This window comes from Danio aesculapii, chromosome 21 (genome assembly GCF_903798145.1).
Source record: "Danio aesculapii chromosome 21, fDanAes4.1, whole genome shotgun sequence".
Lineage (NCBI taxonomy): Eukaryota > Metazoa > Chordata > Actinopteri > Cypriniformes > Danionidae > Danio > Danio aesculapii.
Window position 1 is genome coordinate 25,496,383 of NC_079455.1, and position 20,370 is coordinate 25,516,752.

The 20,370-nt window shown below is 36.5% G+C and overlaps 1 protein-coding gene across 1 annotated transcript in view; it reads right to left on the minus strand.

The window, feature by feature from the left end:
- Window positions 1-20,162, minus strand: part of tnksa (tankyrase, TRF1-interacting ankyrin-related ADP-ribose polymerase a) — a 136,419-nt gene extending 116,257 nt beyond the window's left edge. Inside the window, exons 1-3 of the mRNA XM_056446934.1 lie at window positions 19,699-20,162; window positions 16,671-16,895; window positions 4,083-4,178 (exon numbers count right to left, since the gene is read on the minus strand). Coding sequence (XP_056302909.1) covers window positions 4,083-4,178; window positions 16,671-16,895; window positions 19,699-20,149 — 772 coding nt within the window. The 5' untranslated portion in view covers window positions 20,150-20,162. The remainder of the gene's footprint in view (window positions 1-4,082; window positions 4,179-16,670; window positions 16,896-19,698) is intronic.
- Window positions 20,163-20,370: the final 208 nt, after the last annotated feature.

Consider the following 20,370-nt stretch of genomic DNA (forward strand, 5'->3'; position numbering starts at 1 on the left):
TCGAGCAGCCCTACTAGTGATTGTTCACCATCTACAATTTGTGCAGTTCAAAAATGCCTCGGATTAAACAAAAACCCTTAATCAGGCTTGCTTTATTTTTTAATTACACTCAACAGACGGTTTATTGGCAAGCCTCCATCCAACAACAAAACCAAACAGGACACTGGATCAAATAAAGCAGCCAAACTCCAAAAAGTGCAATACACAGCCAGCCGTATACTGAACTGACCTAGACAAGTTAACGCGTGTAATAATTACACTGTAACAACAAGACAGACTTGATGACCCAGAGGTTTATTCGGAAGCTGTTTGAAGAAAAAAAAAAAAAGCAGATATACGCTTACACATGGTTGGACGGCATTAGACCTCTTTCGTCTCGCCTTTTGGCAACCGTGATGCAAAACATCTAATTCGCAATGTAATTTGTGCGAGCTACATTCAAATTAGCAGAACGAAAGTGAGAGGAGTAGAACTCGCCTTAGGCAAATAAACAAAAATAATAACTCGGCTCACGTTGCTTAGCTTCTAAGTGAATATTTCATATAGTAATTAGAGGTTAGCTTGCTGGAAAAAATAAAATAAAAATGGAAAAGTTGTATGTTGTGTAGAGTCTGGGTGTGATATAGCTGGCCAACAGTAATTAGGAATGAAATGAATGCTGCTCTTCAATATTTCTGGACAGATGACAGGAGGCTCGACAGGCAGGGTCAGGTAGCCGGGAAGGAAAAACGGATCTATAACAATTATCTGAAATACTCCAGAGACTAGAGCTCTGCATTCTGCTCTATTTATACACACAAAACCAAACACATCACCTCTGTCATTCACACCAGGAGCTGCCATTTATTCCTCATCACCTTATTTCTGATTTGTTAGACTGAGAAATGCAGAATAAAGCAGGTTGGCATTCATGAGCTAATGCATTTTGTATCTGCTCAACATTGGGAATATTTCAAGATAGGCATTTTTTCTGAAGTGACCTTCTGATTAATTCGATTTTGCATTTGTTGCATATTTCATTAGAGAATTAATTTCCGATTACGTGGCGTGATAAATGATCAACATTGTTATGCGGCCAGCTGTTGTGGAGTCTAATGTGTTTTAATAAAGCTCGTATTGATTTCAGAAAGTGAATCGTTTTATGATGCATCATTGCTGCTTGTTTCTGTGAGGAATGAAGAGTGAAGTTTTACTACTAGGATGCTTGTTGGCAGCAAAGCGTATTGTCAGTTTGAAGAATTAATTCGCTGACGAAAGGCTTTCTACATTCCTTGTGTAAGGGATGCATTTTCCAAACAGGAAATGATGCAACTGTGTGTAAACACAATTGGCATGTCTAAGAGGACAGTGTAATAGATCAGCAGAGCCTGATTATACATGCATCTCTGCCCACAAAACAATGCGAGTCTGTGTGGTACAAAATGGAAATCTTGATACACTCTTCAAAAATGATGGGGGTTTTATTATAAAACAAATCTTTTTTTTTTGCAGTATGCAGGACATCTTGAAATCTAAAGAGCCTTCTTGACTACAATAAGGATTTTGTGCACAGGAAAGATTTTCTGGATGTTAAAAGTTCTTCTTGGAACATTTATTATTTAAGATTGTTCATATATCATTAGTAAAAGCTGGTAACAATACAATATTTTGAACAAATTTTTTTAAAAAAACAATCGAAATAAATCATAATCACTACAAATAAACACAATGATCAACAATTATACATGCCAATGAAATAATCCATAAAATAAAAACATAATAAAGCATCATTCAATATGTAATTTTAAATAGTGACTATTAGAACTAGGCCGATATGTCAGCGTCAATAGCCTAGTGGTTAGTGCATCGACATATAGCACCCAGGTGCTCGCGGCGACCCGAGTTCAATTCCCGGCTCGAGGTCCTTTGCCGATCCTTCCCCTCTCTCTGCTCCCCACACTTTCCTGTCTTTAAATCTCCACTGTTCTATCAATAAAGGTGAAAACCCCTATAAAAATAATAAAAAAAATGTAAAAAAAAAAAACTGGGCTGATATGATATCGTATCGAATCACAATACAATTTATGTGAATAACGATGATAAGCTCTGGACATTTCTTACTCTATATTGGTCTAAGTGGCAATCTTACAGCAGACATATGCAACAACAGGAATCAGTAATTGTGTCGATACTAGAGATATTCTACGTCACCTCGATTCACTTTCCCGCCAGCAGTATTTGCTGTTAAAATGTTGTTTATTTTAATGATGACTATTTTTTCAATTTTAATGTAAACATTCATTTTAAAATAATTCTGTAGTTGTTTATTTTTAGGAAAGTCAATAAGTATATTTGTTTATGTACTATATATATATATATATATATATATATATATATATATATATATATATATATATATATATATATATATATATATATATATATATAGTTATCGCGCAATATAAAAATTACACAATAAATGAAAGCAATGAGCACAACACTGCTGAAACAAACAATAAGAGTTTTGAATGACATCTGTTGACACTTTTCAATAAGATTTTCTGTACTGAAATATTAACAAGGAATACTACTTTTACTGCATATTTATACATTAAATAATTCTCAACAACACAAGAGATAATCATTTGAGATGAAAGAGGTTTAAATTTTGAGAAACCAATACACTACAATCGTTCTGGCAAGAGGACATTACAATACTTTTAATATTTATTTATTTTTTTGTAATGTAATCAATAGCTAGAACAGAGATGCAAGATGGCAGCAGTTGTATTTGTACTGAATGACAGAATGAATAAGTGTTTAAAGAATTACTCATTTGAGTTTTAACATTTTATTAACTCAAGGCTTCCTCAAGAACAACAGCTTCTATTTAGTGTGAAGCACTGAATTCAGGTGCCCTGATGAACCAGTGTTATCAGTTTTTACATGTTGTTATTGATGGAAAACCTAGCACTTGGTGTGACCGACCAATCAGAATCAAATGTAAAGTTTTCCAGCGAATACTTGACTTTCTTAAAGTTTAATAACTAATGCTAACTAACAATACCTTATTGTAAAGCGTGACCCAATATTTACCACAAATTCTACAAATAAAAAGACTGTACCAATGTCAAATTAAAGATAAAGTAGAAAGATTTTTAAAGAAGATACTGTTATCAATCAGCATGATAATCTTTAAATCTTCAATTATGAGCAAATTAACTGGCCTGTCCAATACATCCATCACTAATGAAAGGGTCATATTTATATTTGCATAGATATCAAGGGTGAATTAGAGTTTTGATCAATCCATGACAAACAAAACTCTCAAATGGTTTAATTACTCAAATATGTCTTTTGTTGCACAGGAAACAGCCAAAAATATATTTAATGGATTTTCTTTCATCCCAAAAATCATTAGAACGTCAAGTAAAGATCACGTTCCATGAAGATATTACAGAAATATACTAATGTAAATCTATAAAAACTATATTTATGATTAAATGAGAGTTGCTAAGATCTTAAACTCTACAACTTTGAAGGAGATTTCTCAATGTTTCGATTTTCTTGAACACTTAGCTTTTCCAGCTTTTCAAACAATTGTTTCTATGATAAACATTGCCCAATCCGAACAAAATATACACCAATGGAATGTTTATTTAACCTTTAAGGTCAAATCTAAAAAAATAGACACTTATGACAGCTTTTGTGGTGCAGAGTCATAAATGTCTTTCAAATAAGCAAAACTATTAAAGCTATAAACAACGCAAAACAATTACTAAAACACACAGACTTAACCAAACAAAATCCAAACAAAGTATCTCAACATTCAATATTAAGACAACGATCGGTATCTTAATATTCAATACGCTTAATATTCAATCGCCCATCCCTACTAGAGAAGAGAGAGCACGCAGGCAGAGAAGCGCTCAAGGACAACAACAGTCTCACTTTACACAAACACACCAAACGTGAAGATACAGATGCATAACAATGCTGCTCCGTTTCAAAGCCGTGCAGACACTATCTAGAGTAGCAGACAAAGGCAAACTGCGTTCGGCTGGAGATCAAAACACTGATAAAAGACAGAATGTGGCACTTACCGGTGAGGACAGCTTTTGCGGATGGGTCGGCCAGGTCCAGGGCAGACTTGCCGTCGGTGTTGCGGATGTTGGGATCGGCGCCGTGCTGGAGCAGAACTGTGCAGGGAAAACACAAGCAGTATCGTAACTCAGGCAGGCAGAGGCTGTTGCTGGGGCCGTTGGCGCTGCTGACTGGGAGCGCTTGCCTCGGCATGGTGCAGACATAAACACACATCGCACACCAGCGCACCAGGAGCAGCAACGAAAACAGCCCGCGCGGAAAAACACACACTGCAGTGAGACAGGGGGGAAAAGCCCATGTTACTCAGAGAGAGACTATGTCCGGGCATGTGAACTCGTGTGTATGAGAGTTGAATATCAAAGCATGTCTTCCGATCCTCTCCGCTGCCCCAGAGAAAAAGAAGCAGAGGCTTTCGGCAGCAGCGCTCTCTGCTTTTGAGACTGAAGTAACGGAGAGCACCTCGAGAGCAGCGTCTATCTATAACTGTCTCCAATCCTCTTCTTTCTCTCTCTCTCTCTCTCTCTGTACAACAGCGTACGCGAGTACACAGGCTAACGCACGCGTCTCCTCCCTCTGCCCACCCTGTCTATTTCACTACCCTCCTCAGTAACACTTCCACACATCTCCTGCTCCCTGCAATTCATCACACGCACCGATCTGTGGCAGGGCTTTAAAGGAATCGGAGCGTCTCCTTATTTTGGCATCCAGAAGCTGGGGACTTCGACTAGAAAATAAGACAGTCGAATAATCACCTAGGTCAAATTTGTGTTCAAGCGAATAATTATTTTTACTTACTTGTGCCGGGATAATTCAATAGTATTTTTTAGACAATACTTCTTTTCAGTATTGCAAAACATATGAAAACATTTATTCTGTCACTCATTTATAGTATCTTCATGTGGATCTAGCACTGTAAAAGATGCTGGGTTCCACACAATTCCTTCATGTTGTCACAACACAAATTGATTAAGCCAAGTTATTAGTTAGTCTACTGAACATAGAACAATTATGCCGTCTCAAAAACAACTTAAAAATCGTGTTGTTTCAACTCATTTTAAATAATTAGTTTAAAAAAGCAGCAAAGATGTTTTTTGAGTGAGTGATTTATTTTTTTTGTAAAACACTAAAAGACGCAACCAAACAACTACCAAACCGAACAATTTTGGAATGTATTCATTTCAAATCTACAAAGAAATCTACAGAGAAAACGTCTCTCAAAACCCATTTCTTTTTGTGTGTTCCACATAAGAAAGCTATGCAGCTTTGGAATGAGATGATGGTGCATAAAAGGAAGACTGATATTGTTTACAATAGAAAGTTTACTTAATAAGAGGCACTATTAATTGATTTAAAGGCACGGTATATCATTTTCGCTGCTAGAGGTCACATATACAAAAACAAAAGTATATATTGGTGATTCTGTTACTAAGTGTGGAATCATTGGAGTTGTGGTCTTTATTTGGTCCTACAGGACTTCTGCAGAAATCATGTCTAAATTTCCACCCTTGATTTCTAAAACTAGAAATCAAGGATGGATGACATCAACATGGCGACAAAAAATATGGTCAATGCCACTAGGTCATGTTGCTTGTTTCTCTGATTTGAACATTCTTCGAAACATTTGGGATAATGTAAGTACATAAGTCAGCAAATTACCACTGTAATATTGATTTTTAGATATCAAGATAAAACGAAGCCTGCATAATGTGCCTTTAAATAAATTAATCTCCATGTAAACTACAAAAAACAAGATTTTATGAAAATAGTGACATCGTGCATACACCAATGGCAGGTGACAGGATCTAATGCATGCAGTTCTGTGGTGTTTCTTTACAAACTGGCATTGTATAATACAATGATTTATGATCCATTCACACAGATCCTTGTGAATGAAATTGTTGTTGACAACATTCTGATCTATATGCAACTTTCAAAAACCCATTTTTCTCCCAAATGTTGCTATTTTTGATTTAAAAAAAATCGGAAGAAATGCATCATGGTTTCTTAAAAAATATTAAGCAACACAAGTTTTTTCTTGTTTTTTTTTAATAATTAAATTTCTTGAGCACTAAATCAACGCAATACAATTATCATGTGACTATGACGAGAGTAATGATGTTCAAAATATTTATTTCCATGACTGGAACAAATTTAATTTTGATACATATTTTATAAAACATTTTAAATAGCATATTTATATAAAATTTTGCAATTAAGAGAATGCCAGTGCATCAAATGTGTTCTGACTGAAAAATAACATCAGCGTTCACATACAGCCAACGAGAGAGCAGCATCCACTAGTATTGGTATCTGCAGGTCAGCAGGAGGATGGGGAGAAGTCAGAAGCACTTATTTTCAGTTTATTTGGTCCCAAGAAATAAAAGAAAAACTAGTGGAAATTTGGAATGAGCACCCGTGTCTTTTTGACGTGTCATCTGAGCAATACCAGAACCGGATTGAAAAAGGAAAAGGTTTGAGAGCAATTGTGAATTCCCTTCAAAAGCCAGGTGAGCAAAATAAGTCAATTTTCTACCCCACTTATGGCTTCTTTCTCATTATGTAGTTATAATGACATACTACAGATACAGATATACAACTTGACCTCCTATTGTTTGTCACTACTCGCATGTGTTTGGTTGTGAGATGTAGTTTATAGACCGAGACAACGTTGTCGGCGATTCTTACTATTGTAAAGTCATGCAGTGTGAAGCAGTTCCATCCTACAGTGTAAACACAGCTCCAACAGAAAGCCACCCCAGATAGTCATGCAGTATGAAAACATGGCGACGAGACTGCTTTGAAAATCGTGCAATCTGAACTCGACATTAGCAAGCCTAAAGCCTACTTCTTTCAAAAACACTAAAGAAAGGAAAAACGGTAACGCTGCTGACCATGTTGTTGGGTTTAACTCAAACATAAAAAGCATATGCTTCACAAGAAAGCTCTCACAGTGTCAAATCTTTAAAGCCTGTGAGAGAAACAAGTGTTTTGTTTGAATTTGCTCGTGAATCCAGGCAAAGAAGCGTGCATCTAAAAAAAGAAGAGCAATCTTGTGTTGCGTGAGGATGATTGTGATGCTACTGCTATGCCGGTGACTCATAGGTCATCCATTTCTCATCAGAAAAAACACAGTTTTGACAAGCATTAAACCCGTGTGAAATACACCACTGCATCAAGCGAAGACTCTGGGTTTTGATGCGACAAAAAACACTGTATGAGACCAAAAAAAGAAGGTTTTGCTATGAGGGAAGATACGGCTACCATCAGCCCTCTCAGTCAAATTAATATGCACTAAAGGCCCCACAGAGCACATTTGCATACACCGGTGTCATGAAAGCACTTGAGCGCTGGGCACAGAGGGTTGGAAGTGTCGGAAGCATGATGGCGATGGGCTGATTAAAATTCGCTGGTGTGCTTATGACAGCTTGCCTATCCATCAGGCGACAGGCATGGAGGGGACATCGCAGTAACCTCCGCGCTGCAGGCGGTCAACTCCCTATGAGCAACATCTCCGGGATTTGCATGTTTACACATAGTGGAGGATTGGTGACGCAATGCTGATTTTTCAGCCCAGGCTTATTTGAAATATGTGCCTCAGCCTACATCTTTGTGAAATATACAATACGTTGCTTTAGGTACATTTCGTTACACGTTTCAGATTTTTTCAAAATCCACTAGAGGGCACTGTCTATATTTTTGCGAAAGGCGTTAATTAGGTAATGTCTTGTTGTGTTTTAGAAACATGTCATAAGCTGCAGTCACACTACAGTTTGAGCATGCAAAATACTGTCGTACGGCGATGCGACGTGGGTGGAATTAAGAATAAGTTGATTATAGATAAGAAAAGCGAGCAATTGCATCATATTTTAAATTTCTGTACAGAGACGTCATATTGTGATCTTCTATTGGTCTCACAGTCACATGGTGTGATTTCGCAGGACAGAGTTCACCAACCTTGAACTTTGCAACACAGCGACATTCAAAACTTTTCACACAAGCTTGCTAAACACAACCAACAGTGTTTTAGAAAACGTTAGAGAAAAGTGTTACTACCTTTATTTTTCATTGCTTTAATCTCTTGTAGAACAGTGCTTCACAGAGACATGTTAAAGTCAATAGTTTGGAATAATCTATGGTTTATATTTTACGTTTTTGAAAGCAGTTCTGCCAGCCAAGACTGCATTTATTTGATCCAAATACAGAAATACTGTTCTCTCAGTGTTCGCATGGGTTTCCTCCGGGTGCTCCGGAGACATTTCTAAAGAAATGCGCAATAGGTTAATTGGGTGAGCTAAATTGTCCGTGGTGTATAGCCTGGTTTATACTTCTGCGTCAAGTGATTGGCGTGACCCACGGCGCATTCCTTGTGCATTGTCGTGCATTTATACTTTTGCATGCTGTTTGTGTTGCTCTGCAATAACACTTTCGAAACTCTAGCTGGCAGAGACTTTATGTTCCTCTATGTCTAGTTTCTTCGCTGGTGTTTTGTTTTTCTGAATGCTACCTTAATGTAGAAGTAGCTCAAACTCGCTCATTTTGAGGCGGGAACCAGCGGACGAGTAACAACTTTAATCATAAGGTAAACACAACAAAACTTTCCACCTGGAGCTCCCTTACGGGACTCAACAGTTGTAAACACTCGCTCCAATGGGTGCGCCAAAGCGTACGCCTGTGTTTGACGCAGAAGTATAAATCAGCCTTATGTGTGTGAATGGGAGTGTATGGGTGTTTCCCAGTGATGGGTTGCAGCTGGAAGGGAATCTGCTGCGTAAAACATATCCTCTTAAGGTCCAAGGTGTTTTTTTACATGCATTTTTTTTCTCTTTGCTATTTGGGCTTATTAGAACCTAATTAGAATAAAAACCTAAGTATCATCTTTTGATACGATGTACTTTTAGAGAAAAATGATGTCCTGATATGTGGACTCCTGGTCCAAATTTACATAAAACATTTATTCCTGAATTTTTTTATTGCATATTTAACATAGATTTTTTTTTTATCTGCTTTGACTATCAGAGAGTAGGAAAGTTTTGGACAGTTAAAAATAGTGTTTGGGACATTTCATAAGCAGGATGACTCTGTATGTCTGTAACAAAATATGAAACATTCAAAGTATTTTAAATAGCCACTTACTCAGATGTGCTTTCCACGTATGTGAACACTCAAGCGCTAGGAGGTTAAGCTGGATAAGTTAGCGGTTCATTTCGCTGTGGCGACCCCAGATTAATAAAGGGATTAAGCCAAAAAAATAAAAGAATGAATGAATGAGCAGCAATATTGCAAACAAAATGAGTGACAATATAAAGTAACCGTGTTCAATTTAAATATATATTTCATGCAATTTACTATTGTGATGAAGAGAAATTATTTAACAGGCTTGCGTCGCATTGTCCTTTCTAATTTAATTCTTGCAAATTTAACTAAATTGAAACCAGTTGTGCTGCTCAGTATTTTGTGAAACCTGTGATGCACTATCAAAAAGTGAACTTGATTGTTTTATTACATATTAAATGAAATTTCTGTCTTTTATACAGTACACAATACATTAATCAAAATGACAGAAAAACTATTTTACTGTCACAATATTTTAATTTCAAGTCTCTTTTTTGTTCACTGTTTTTGTAATCATGAAATTATCCTTATTTCTGAAAAAATAAGCAAATTTTAGGATAGGCTACTTGGAGAGATACTTAAGATCCAGTGTAAAAAAAGGCATTTTACCACAGCATTTTTACTTTTTTTTTTTTTTTACTGTTGAATTGAAACATTTTTACAGTGTACTTATTTAACTTCATTCCAAATTTATATGCTGCAAATCTCTCAAAAACATTTTAGCTGCTTTTGAACTTTTGATTCATGAAACTATCATTAAAGTTTAATAAAACAAATCACATTTTTCATAATTAAAATTAAGTAGCAAAACTTTTTAAAATGTTGGAACATCAGCTAATTTTACTAAACAATTAAAAAAATAATCTGTTAAGCAAACCCATCAAAAACATGTACTTGTTAGGAACACATTTACCTTGAAAAGTACAATTAAAAATGTATTTTTAAAAAATTATATTAAGATTGTGTGTACGTGTCATATTTATTCAGCATGTTTAAAAAACAGGAATTTATTTACATGATCATCAAAACAGAACATTTTTAAGACAAAAAAATACGGAACAGTTTTTTTTTTTCAAAAACCACATAATACAAAAAGCACAATTAAGAATATTTTCTCCTTCTGCATCATGTTCTCTGTACACAACACAAATCTAATAATTCACCGACCCTAGAATGAGCATGCAAAAACACATGCTTAAAACCCAAACGAACTGTCCACAGAACTGAGGACATTAAAACAGGTGTTGAGACCTACAGTTGGTCATAAGGACCTTCTGAATAAACAAGGCCACGTGGTGTGCAGTAATTGGTGGTTGGAGTGTGATCAGCAGAGTCGGGTAATTACGGCCGAACACTGAGAGGGCCGATTAGCTGAGAGCTTCAGAGAGAACATGGGTGCTTGGGTTAATGCATAACCATGTACAAATCCCCGCTGTTCCAAACGCATTCAGAGAGGCTCGGATACACACGCATATATCAGACGCAGCCATCTCTGCAAGCTGCCGTTCATTAAATTTCTCGACATACTTAGACAACGGTGAAAATGCCCATTAGTGCCAACTGAAATCATTAGCAATTTGATAAACCCAGATGGGAATGGAAGAAACGACTCACGGGGCTCGCAAACACACACTGGTTTGCACACATATTATCCAGGATTGAAGATGGGGATGTTAATCGATTTATTGATTGTTAATTTAATCCTCTGTGTAGGCAATAACAATTAAACACAATGGAAAATAGAAGTGGATGGTTATCACTCAAGGACTCAATTAGCACCCTAGATCCCGAGGTCGGTAGGTTGTGTACATGATTTCGAGGACTGGTAAGGACAGTGCGCTTGGTTCACAGCACATTGGGACACTGAGTGTGACGTTCTTATTCAGTGCAAAAAATGCTGGTTTCCACACAATCCCATCATGTCCTCCAAAAGCAAATCAATTAAAATAACTTAATGGTTTTTACAATTTTATGTTGATTGAACATAAAACAATTAAGGTGTGCAAAATTGGAGCTATGCAAGGCTGCACCCGGTCAGTACCTGGATGGAAGACCACATGGGAAAGCTTGGTTGCTGCCAGAAGTGTTGTTAGTGAGATCAGCAGGGGGGGCTCATTCTGCGGTCTGTGTGGGTCCAAACGCCCCAGTATTTTGATAGGGACTCTTTACTGCTCTGTGAGCGCCGTCTTTCGGATGAGACGTTAAACCGAAGTCCTGACTTTCTGTGGTTATTAAAAATCCCAGGATGTCTTTCGAAAAAGAGTAGGGAAAAAGAGTAGTAGTTTAACCCCCGCATCGTGGGCAAATTTGCCTACTGGCCTCTGTCCATCATGGCATCCTAACCATCCCCATATCGTAATTGGTTTCATTTCACTGTGTCCTCTCCACCGATCAGCTGGTGTGTGGTGTGCGGTCTGGCGCAATATGGCTGCCGTCGTGTCATCCATGTGGATGCTGCACACTGGTGGATGAGAAGATTCCTCCCAAAATGTGTAAAGCGCTTTGAGTGCCCAGAAAAGCACTATATAAATATAAGGAATTATTAATATTATTATTATTCAAAAAAATATATAAAAAAATCAAGAATTGTGTTGTTTCAGCTCATTTTAAATAAGTGTACTGAACAAGCCGCAAAAATATTCTTTTGAGTGTCGTACAACGTCCAAACTGGGATTTAGAAACAACAGCAGAATTAATATTTCTTAGATTTATTAAGTTTTTATAAGTACATTATAGCTAAATAATTTGATTGTTTCATATACCCACAACATTTCAACTCATAACAATAACAATTGTAAATATTTGCTAGATTGTTCTTAACCCGTCTAGCTACACTCAAAAAAATTGTCCTGCTTGTTTAAATTACTCATTTGAAATGAGCTGTATCATCACAATTACTGATTGTTTTGGGACAACTTAATGGGGTGTATGTTTAGCTAGTGTTTTATAGCCAATGATAAAGTTCTGGTGAAGGCTTAATGTGACTATTTTCAATTTCATAAGGTTCCTTTTACAGCATCGATGTTGTAATGTAATTACGATACATTCAGTTAAATAGACTTAAGCATTTTTTTAGTTGTTCAAGCTAAAAACAAAATGAAAGACCATGTAACCACTAGCGCTGTCAGTATCAACAGGTGTGCGCAGATACTCCTTTGAAAATACTAGGGTAAAATATTTTATTATATTTTAAAGACATGGCAGGAGAAAATGACATTTAATGCAGTGCTTCTCGTCCGGTCTGAGACCCACTTTATATTGTAAACCTATCAGGCAGTGAAGATCACTGATTTTTAAAGAAATCAGACCTTACATGTGGCAATTTTATAATGGAAAGACAGTTCACCAGAAGTGCTGAGGCTGGCTGGCTGAAACTAAAAGTCCGTGTATAGGCCATGGTTTTATGTTCAATCCACTTAAATTTGCAAAAACTCTTACAGTAACTTAATTGATTTGTGTTAGGACAACATAAATAAATTGTGTGGAACACAGCATGCATGTTTGTTCACGTTAAATATAACTAAATAACAGTTTCTTTTTAGAAAAACATCTCTCGTTTGTAGTTTTGTTTGATGATTTGGTTCACGGGATTCATGTTTCGCACTTCGGAACTTCCATTAAAAGAACATATGTGAGCATCGGCAGTCCCTGATTTTCAAGATGCATTGTAGAAGCAAACGTTTTCAGGGAGCAAATGTTTCAGTGCACTGAAAGAATTTTGCAATTGAGACAGCACCTAAAATGGCTGACTCCCTGATCAGTATTATGACACTGAACAAGCGGGCTGATTAAGAAGCACCTTAACAGAGTGGTAAAACTTGTTCATTTGATAAAAAAAAGTGAGGAGTGATTTGAAGAGGTATAAAAAGAAAGTAAATAAAAATATCACCATTATCCTCATCCATCTTTGAGGGGAGGAATGACGGAGTGACCTCTAATTTTAAACTGCCCCCCCCCCCCCCCTGCAGTTTTGCGTTGATGGGCACAGAAATTAATGAGTGGAGACCAGCGGCAATCCTAATTAGCAGAGGGGATGCTAATTATTTATTCAACACTTGTTGGGTGTGAAAGGGAGGATGATTTGATAGGGTAAAAAGCCCTATTGGCTAATAATGTTAGCATTCAGAAAATAACCAAAGGAGAAAAAAAATTGCCTATTGGTGGTTTATTTTTATTTATTATTCATGTTTTTGTTGTTGAATAGTTGTGAGTCATGATGCATTAAATTGAAATGTACTGCAAGCATACTTGAATTAGCCAGCATGTTCTTCTATTCAATCAACTGGGTCTCACATAAAAATATTAAGTGGAACAACTGTTTTCATTATTGAAAATGAGAAATGAGTCTTTTCTTATAATGATTTCTAGAGGATTGTGTGAAAGTGACACAGTAACTAAAACAAATAGACTATAAATCTCTCTTTCTTATCCTTTCACAAATTAGTTATCATGTCTGTCACAATTAAAGTGAAAACTGAATGGAAAATGGAAATTTGCAGCATTACATTTACAACTCTGCATGTTGCATCGTACTTGTTTTACTCTTTATTTTTATAACCATTAACAAATGTTGTGACACACATCGAGCTTATGAATGCAGTAACTGAAGTAGAGCGCACACATTTGTGAATTCTCTCATCATAAACAAGAAAATGCTAAAACGGTGTAAAAGTGAAAGGTTTATTAATAGCTTCAGTGATGAATCAACTTTGTAGCCAGATTACGATGTGCTATTTCGCTAAACACAAAAATGTTATTTATGTATTTTAACCAACATTAACAATGATTATTACACTATAAAAAATTATGTTTTTGGTCAATATTGCAGTCCTACCTAATAGACCCCTTAAACGTATAATTTATGTGAAATTTTAATTCGTTTCAACTAGTAATCATTTATAGCATTCTGATTGACTGAAGTAACAGTAAAATGTATGTATTTGACGTTAAAGTCCACCTGAGCTACAAGCTATTGAGACTTTTATTTCAGCATGTTCGTGTACTTCCAAATAAACTGGAATATAACATTATATTGAAACTTTTGTTTCTATTTTCCAGAACAACTGACCACAGAGTTACAGGACCAGAACAATATCAATCTGTAAAAATGTTTTGTACTTTAAAAGAAAATAAACAGAGTGCGGGTTTACAGTATACAACATACTTAAATTCTGTGAATTAAACTGCACAACCCAAAAGAAATAATGACAATCAAAAGGATAAGAGCTGGCTAACTATAAAATAAAAATGATTGGTTTTATTTTATTTAATATTTTTACATCTATGAGGAAAAAATATCGTTATGGATGTGACACCTCTCCGTTATCGATGTGACAGATGTGAAATTGCCACTTGTGTGACTTTGGTAAATCAAATATAATTGTTGGAAAACATTGACAAATGCATTTTTTAGTATTTCTAAAGTACTGCAAACACTTGCTTACCCAAAAAACCCAGAAACGGTTTCCGCATTTTGGTGAAAACGTAATTTTTTTCATATCGAGGTTGACATTTGCACAGAATTGCTTTTATATATATATATATATATTAGGGCTGGGCGATATATACAATGCAATCTCGATAATTATTTTCCATATTGAACGATAACGATATATATTTCGATTTAAGCTGTTAATGCTTCCAGATTTCAACGAGTACCCCAACAATGACTGAAGCCACAAAAATTAGAGGGTCAATCAAAATGACATAACATTTTTAGCCGGTACATCTCTAATATCAACACACTTTTAGATTCCCATTGTTTTACATTTCTGCTGTGTGATTGGCTCTTAGAACAATATAAAATAAAAATGTTGAGCACTTGTCATTGTTATTGACAGAATATAATAGTGTTTATCGACCCAGCCCTTAGTTTCTTCTCCTAAACAAAACAAAAGTTATTTTAAAGAAAGCTGAATACCTGTAACCAACCACTGACTTCCAGAGTATTTGTTTACCTTAGTATGGCAGTCAATTGTTCCAGGTTTCCATCTTTCTTCAAAATATATTCTACGATTAACAACAGAAAGAAACTCATACAGAATTTAAACAAGGGTATGTAAATGATGACAATTTAGATTTTTGGGTGAACTATCCCTTTAATATTTATATTTACAAATTTGAACTACAACATGTCTGGCACCAACAAGACGCTTCAAACAGAGCAATATGTGTAGACCAATCTACTGCATGTTTACATAAATAAACTAACAACACAGTAGAGCGAAAAAAGCGTGTGAAACAAGCCCTACATATAACCAGAGCCAAAAGTAGCCTAGCATCCTGTCTGACCTTAAACAAACCTTCTGGTTAAGGCATGTTCAAACATCCTGGTGAAGCGAAACATTTTTAAAGGTCTTTCTTTTAGTTACTGGCTCTATCAAATAAACAACCAAGCCTGAGGATTATGAACAATCAGGGCGTCAACTAGAGAGGACAGTAACAATCGAGACGTTGAACAGAAGTTGCCTAGGATTCATTAAAGCAATGGGCAACAACAAAAACAAACAGGTTGCATCAGCGAACATCCACACTTTAAACCAACTTCCCTGAGCTCCCTCAAAGGCTTATCTTGCAGAATTTGGTGATCAATATTGAATATGAAACATCTCAAGGGCAGAAGTTCTATTTCCAGCCTCCACTCCAGACTGATGTGCATAAATGGGAGGTCTACTTGCACATGGAATGACTCAGCCAGTCTTAAATAATTTTTTTTCTGATGAACAAGTGGAAAGATAAAAGGCAGAGAGCATCTGCTTCAATCTCGTCAGACTGAGAGATGTGAAATTACATGCATATCCTCAGGCCTGTATGAATTCTCCCCGAGATTGTGCAGATAATTCTTATCGCAAAGTTCTTAAATTGAAATTTCGCCCATTTAATTGGATTAAGCTAAAAATATAGCAAGTAAGCAAGAATGGATAAGACTGCCACGAGCCCTAGTCTACTTTCTGAACAAATTAAAAACACCCGTTTCATTTTAGAAACAAATTCAGACAAATTCGCAACCTAATATCTTAAAACATCCTGGGAAGTGATTCTTCCAAGCCCTGCCGATTGTGATGCAAGAAACAGAAGGTTGAAACACTGCCTCAATATTGGCCCTCCTCACAGCTTAGATGCCATGTTAAAAATTTCTCATGAATACCAAGCAGTAAAGATCTGATTAATGACTGAGCGCTGTGTAATAGCGTCAGTCACCGCAGCTAATCAAGAAGAATGCCACATGATTAACCCTTATTGAGAACTGTTCCTCAGGCACAACACAGGAAAAATTAAAGTCATACATCTTCAGAATTCACTAAGGCAAGAATGTTCCATTCATCTCCTCCATCTACAGAGTTAGCTAGCACGTTCTCCAGCTGAATCCAAACCAGAACATTTGACTTCGGAAACACATTTGAGATTACGCAAGCCAACTTTTTAGACAATACATGGTGGTAATTAGCGTAAAAGAGACACAAGGTGTGACTTACCAATGCATACGTCGATTTTACCCTTAATGGCGGCTTCGTGGAGCGGAGTGTAATTCCAGTTGTCTCTGGCATTGGGATCTGCTCCCTGACAAAGCAGCAAACTGACCACCTCCGCATGTCCGAATGAACAGGCATTGTGCAGCGGGATTAAACCTCCATCATCTCTTGCATGCACATTCGCCCCAGTCTGCAGGAGATGCTCCACAACGTCTTTCCTACCAAAACCTGTGAGATAACAATATCAGTACGTCAAGCTTGCTTGTTTTTTTCTACAAGGTTTACAACATGCGTTTCAGTCAGGTTTACCAAGAATATCATTTTATGCTTGTTCAGCAGTTCTTTCAACACACTGTTGAATCTTATTGATGATTTTAGTTGTAATATGACAACCTGTTTCAAAAGAAAAAAAAACTGCTTTACTTTGATTTGCCAGTATAAGAAAAGCAACCGGTTTCTTGCAACGCACCATAATGAAGATTAACATGTGAATAAAAACTATTTATTAATTAGAATTTGGGATCCTTAATATGCCTATCCTCATGATTATTTCCATGTGCAACTAAAAAGAGAACAGATCAGCTTTGTCCCAAATTGCATTTTCTTTTAAAGGCACATGCCACTTTTTCAGGAAATACGCTCATTTTACAAGTCATCTAAGTGAACAGTTGAGTTTTACTAGATTTGACTCCATTAAACCAATTTCCCGGTCTGGCAGGAACAATTTTTAGCTTCGCTTAGCAAAAACAGGGTTTCTAGAGGTTTCATCAAGTCAAATTTAACACCATTATAAATGAAATTTTCAGACTTACACAAGGCTAAACACTATGGATTTTTTTTTTCTAGTGGCCCAGTTAAACCATTACAAACAAATGTTATTGTAAGGAAGATAATTACACCATATGTTTATACATAGAAAAATAAATAGAGTTAGTAAATAAGAGTTAATAAATAAATTTGTTTATTTTTACACATGTGGCATTTTTATTGAGATGTAAAATTAAGTTTAAAATTTGTTTAAATCTGTTTAAAATTATTTAAGACCTACAACACAATATTTCAGTGAATTTAAGAAATTAAGACTTTTTAAGACCCCGCTGACACCATGACAAATCATTGCCATTAGCATCTTGCCAAAACATTTTTTTAAGAGTTTGATTATTTTCTTATTCAAATCTGGACTATTCTAAAGTATATTTGCTAGCCATATTGATTTAGAAAATAGCAACTTTACATTTTCTGTCAGTCTTCATACACACTCTAACTACTGAAGTGTCAAGTTTAAAATAGGACAATTTTTGAACGGGATGCTTATGGTCTAATCCGATTCAATGCTCTATGCTAAGATAAGCTAAAAGTGCTCCAATTAGATATGGAGATTGGGTGGATGAACTCAAAAAAAGTTAAACTCAACTGTTTAACCCAAATGGAGTTGTAAAATGAGCAAAAAAAGCAGAGTGCTCCTTTAAGTTGACTTATATTGACTAGCAAATTACTTTGCGCTTGCTCCATTCATTAAATTGTTATTATTATGTGACTTATGAGTGCCAATTGCATTGCGTCACTGCCACTTGCTTCACAAATTGTCTATGTACTCAAAAGACACCTCAGAGTTTTGCCTATTTTTAGTTTTCCCATATAGTAAGAACAAGCAATTTCAGATGCAGCCTCTGTGTAACAGAACATCCCCATTAAACTGTATGGCAAGAGCACTTTTCCCTTCTGTGTGGATGCATTTCCCACTGCAACAGGAAGTTGGGGCAGGGCATATCAAATGGCTCATCCATTTGTCTTTAAATAGCCTCTAAACAAAAGCAAATGGATACAAATCTTCAAAGCCATATTTTTGATTTTATGCAGGCTTTATATTGATAGTTCACCCAAAAACGTTTACTGTCAACATTTACTCAACCTTTACTTGTTTCAAACTTTTATGGGTTTCTTTCTTCTGTTGAACAAAAAGAAAGATGATAAATGTTTGAAACACCTAAGTGAGTAAACAGTAAATAAAATTTTTGGGAAGTGACCTATTCCCTGAATGAGATATCCAGGCATTCATGATCATTAGTTAAAGAATTACACACACATACAAACACACACACACACACACACACACACACACAAGAATAATAATAATAATAACAATAACAATAATAATAAACACTATATACTCTGCAGAGATTTCTAGTCATGTTTAAACTATATATGTATTTATATTTTCATGAGCTTTTAAAATAAATGAAAATTTTTGTTACTTGATATTGTTAGCTAACAGTGCAATAACTAATGTCCATAAAGGTTTTTTTTTAACAATGTGTTAATACATGTGCAAATTCACAATAACTAAAACCAATAACTAGCATAATGTTCAGTGTGTTGTTAACTATAGTTAGCTGATGTTAACAAACGAATCCTGTTTGTAAAGTGCTAACGTTACTAAATTCACTTATATTTCCATGTTCGGTGACTGCAGTAGCAACTGCTCTTGTAATATTGTGACAATTACTTGCAAATAATATATATTTTCACAAAAGTACACAATAATAGTGATAACGCTTCTTCATCACCAAATACTGCACTCATGTTTAAAAGCCAAGTTACACGTGAAGGTGCGGTTTCACTTTATCCAACTATTACGTTGTGTGATCCAAAGTAAACACTAATTTCGGACATTCGGGAACAATTTGTATCTTCAATATAATGTTTATTACCTTTATCGATCGCCTCTCGGTGTGTTGCGGTTCATTCAAGTCTATATGTTGAACTTTATTCACTTTCGGCAGCGCAACCAATGAAAACAAACACGAGCGGACAAATACAGATCGCGGTGTGGGTAACTTTCTACTAACGTTAATGTTAAATTTGTGTCCTGTTGGATAACTTGGCCAAACTCCACTTTATTGCCCCTGTCCCCGTTTCCTTTAACCCCGACTTGTTTATGCAGCGATCTAACTTAGAGCAAAGCGTCTACCTGGCCGCTTCCCAGGTCGAGATTGATCGCAAACATGTAACATTGAGTATTTGTGTTTACCTGCAGCGAAGTGAAGCGGGGTGGACTTGCGCCCGGCCATGTCCTTTGCGTTTACATTGACCGAATCCACCAGTCTCTTCACCCGAGACACGTCCCCATTCCTGCAGGCCTCAAACAGCTCCCTGAAAGCCCCACTCGTCCCGCAGCCGCTGCCTCCAGGACTGGCACTACCGGAGTCGGGAGTGGAGCCCGCACTACTGCCCCCGCCGGTGGTAGACGAGCTAGTGCTGCTCGAGCTGGAGCTGCTGCTGCTGGTGCTGAGGAGCGCAGTGGGGATTTCAGCACTGAGCTCCGGATCCCCGATGCTTTCTGCCTCCCCGCCAGCCGCTGAACCGCCGGTGTCGGTGGGCGATTCTAGAGGCGTGAGGGGGCTGGAGTCAGGCCTTTGAGGAGAGGATAAGTTTTGTTGTTGTTGTTGCTGCTGCTGGGAAGTGCGACGAGACGTCGCCATTTTCGCACACAAATCCCCCTCTGGCAGTGAATATAGTCGGGGAGAACTTCCGGGAAGTGTCATAGTAAAACTTCCGCTTTCTGGAAATCTGGATAAATAATATTATTTTTCAGCATTTTGTGTTTTACCACATTTCGCCAATATAGAACTTTGGTAATGAATGAATAAGCAAAATTAGGTGCATTGCTCTATATTTAAGTTATAAAAGAATGATAATTATA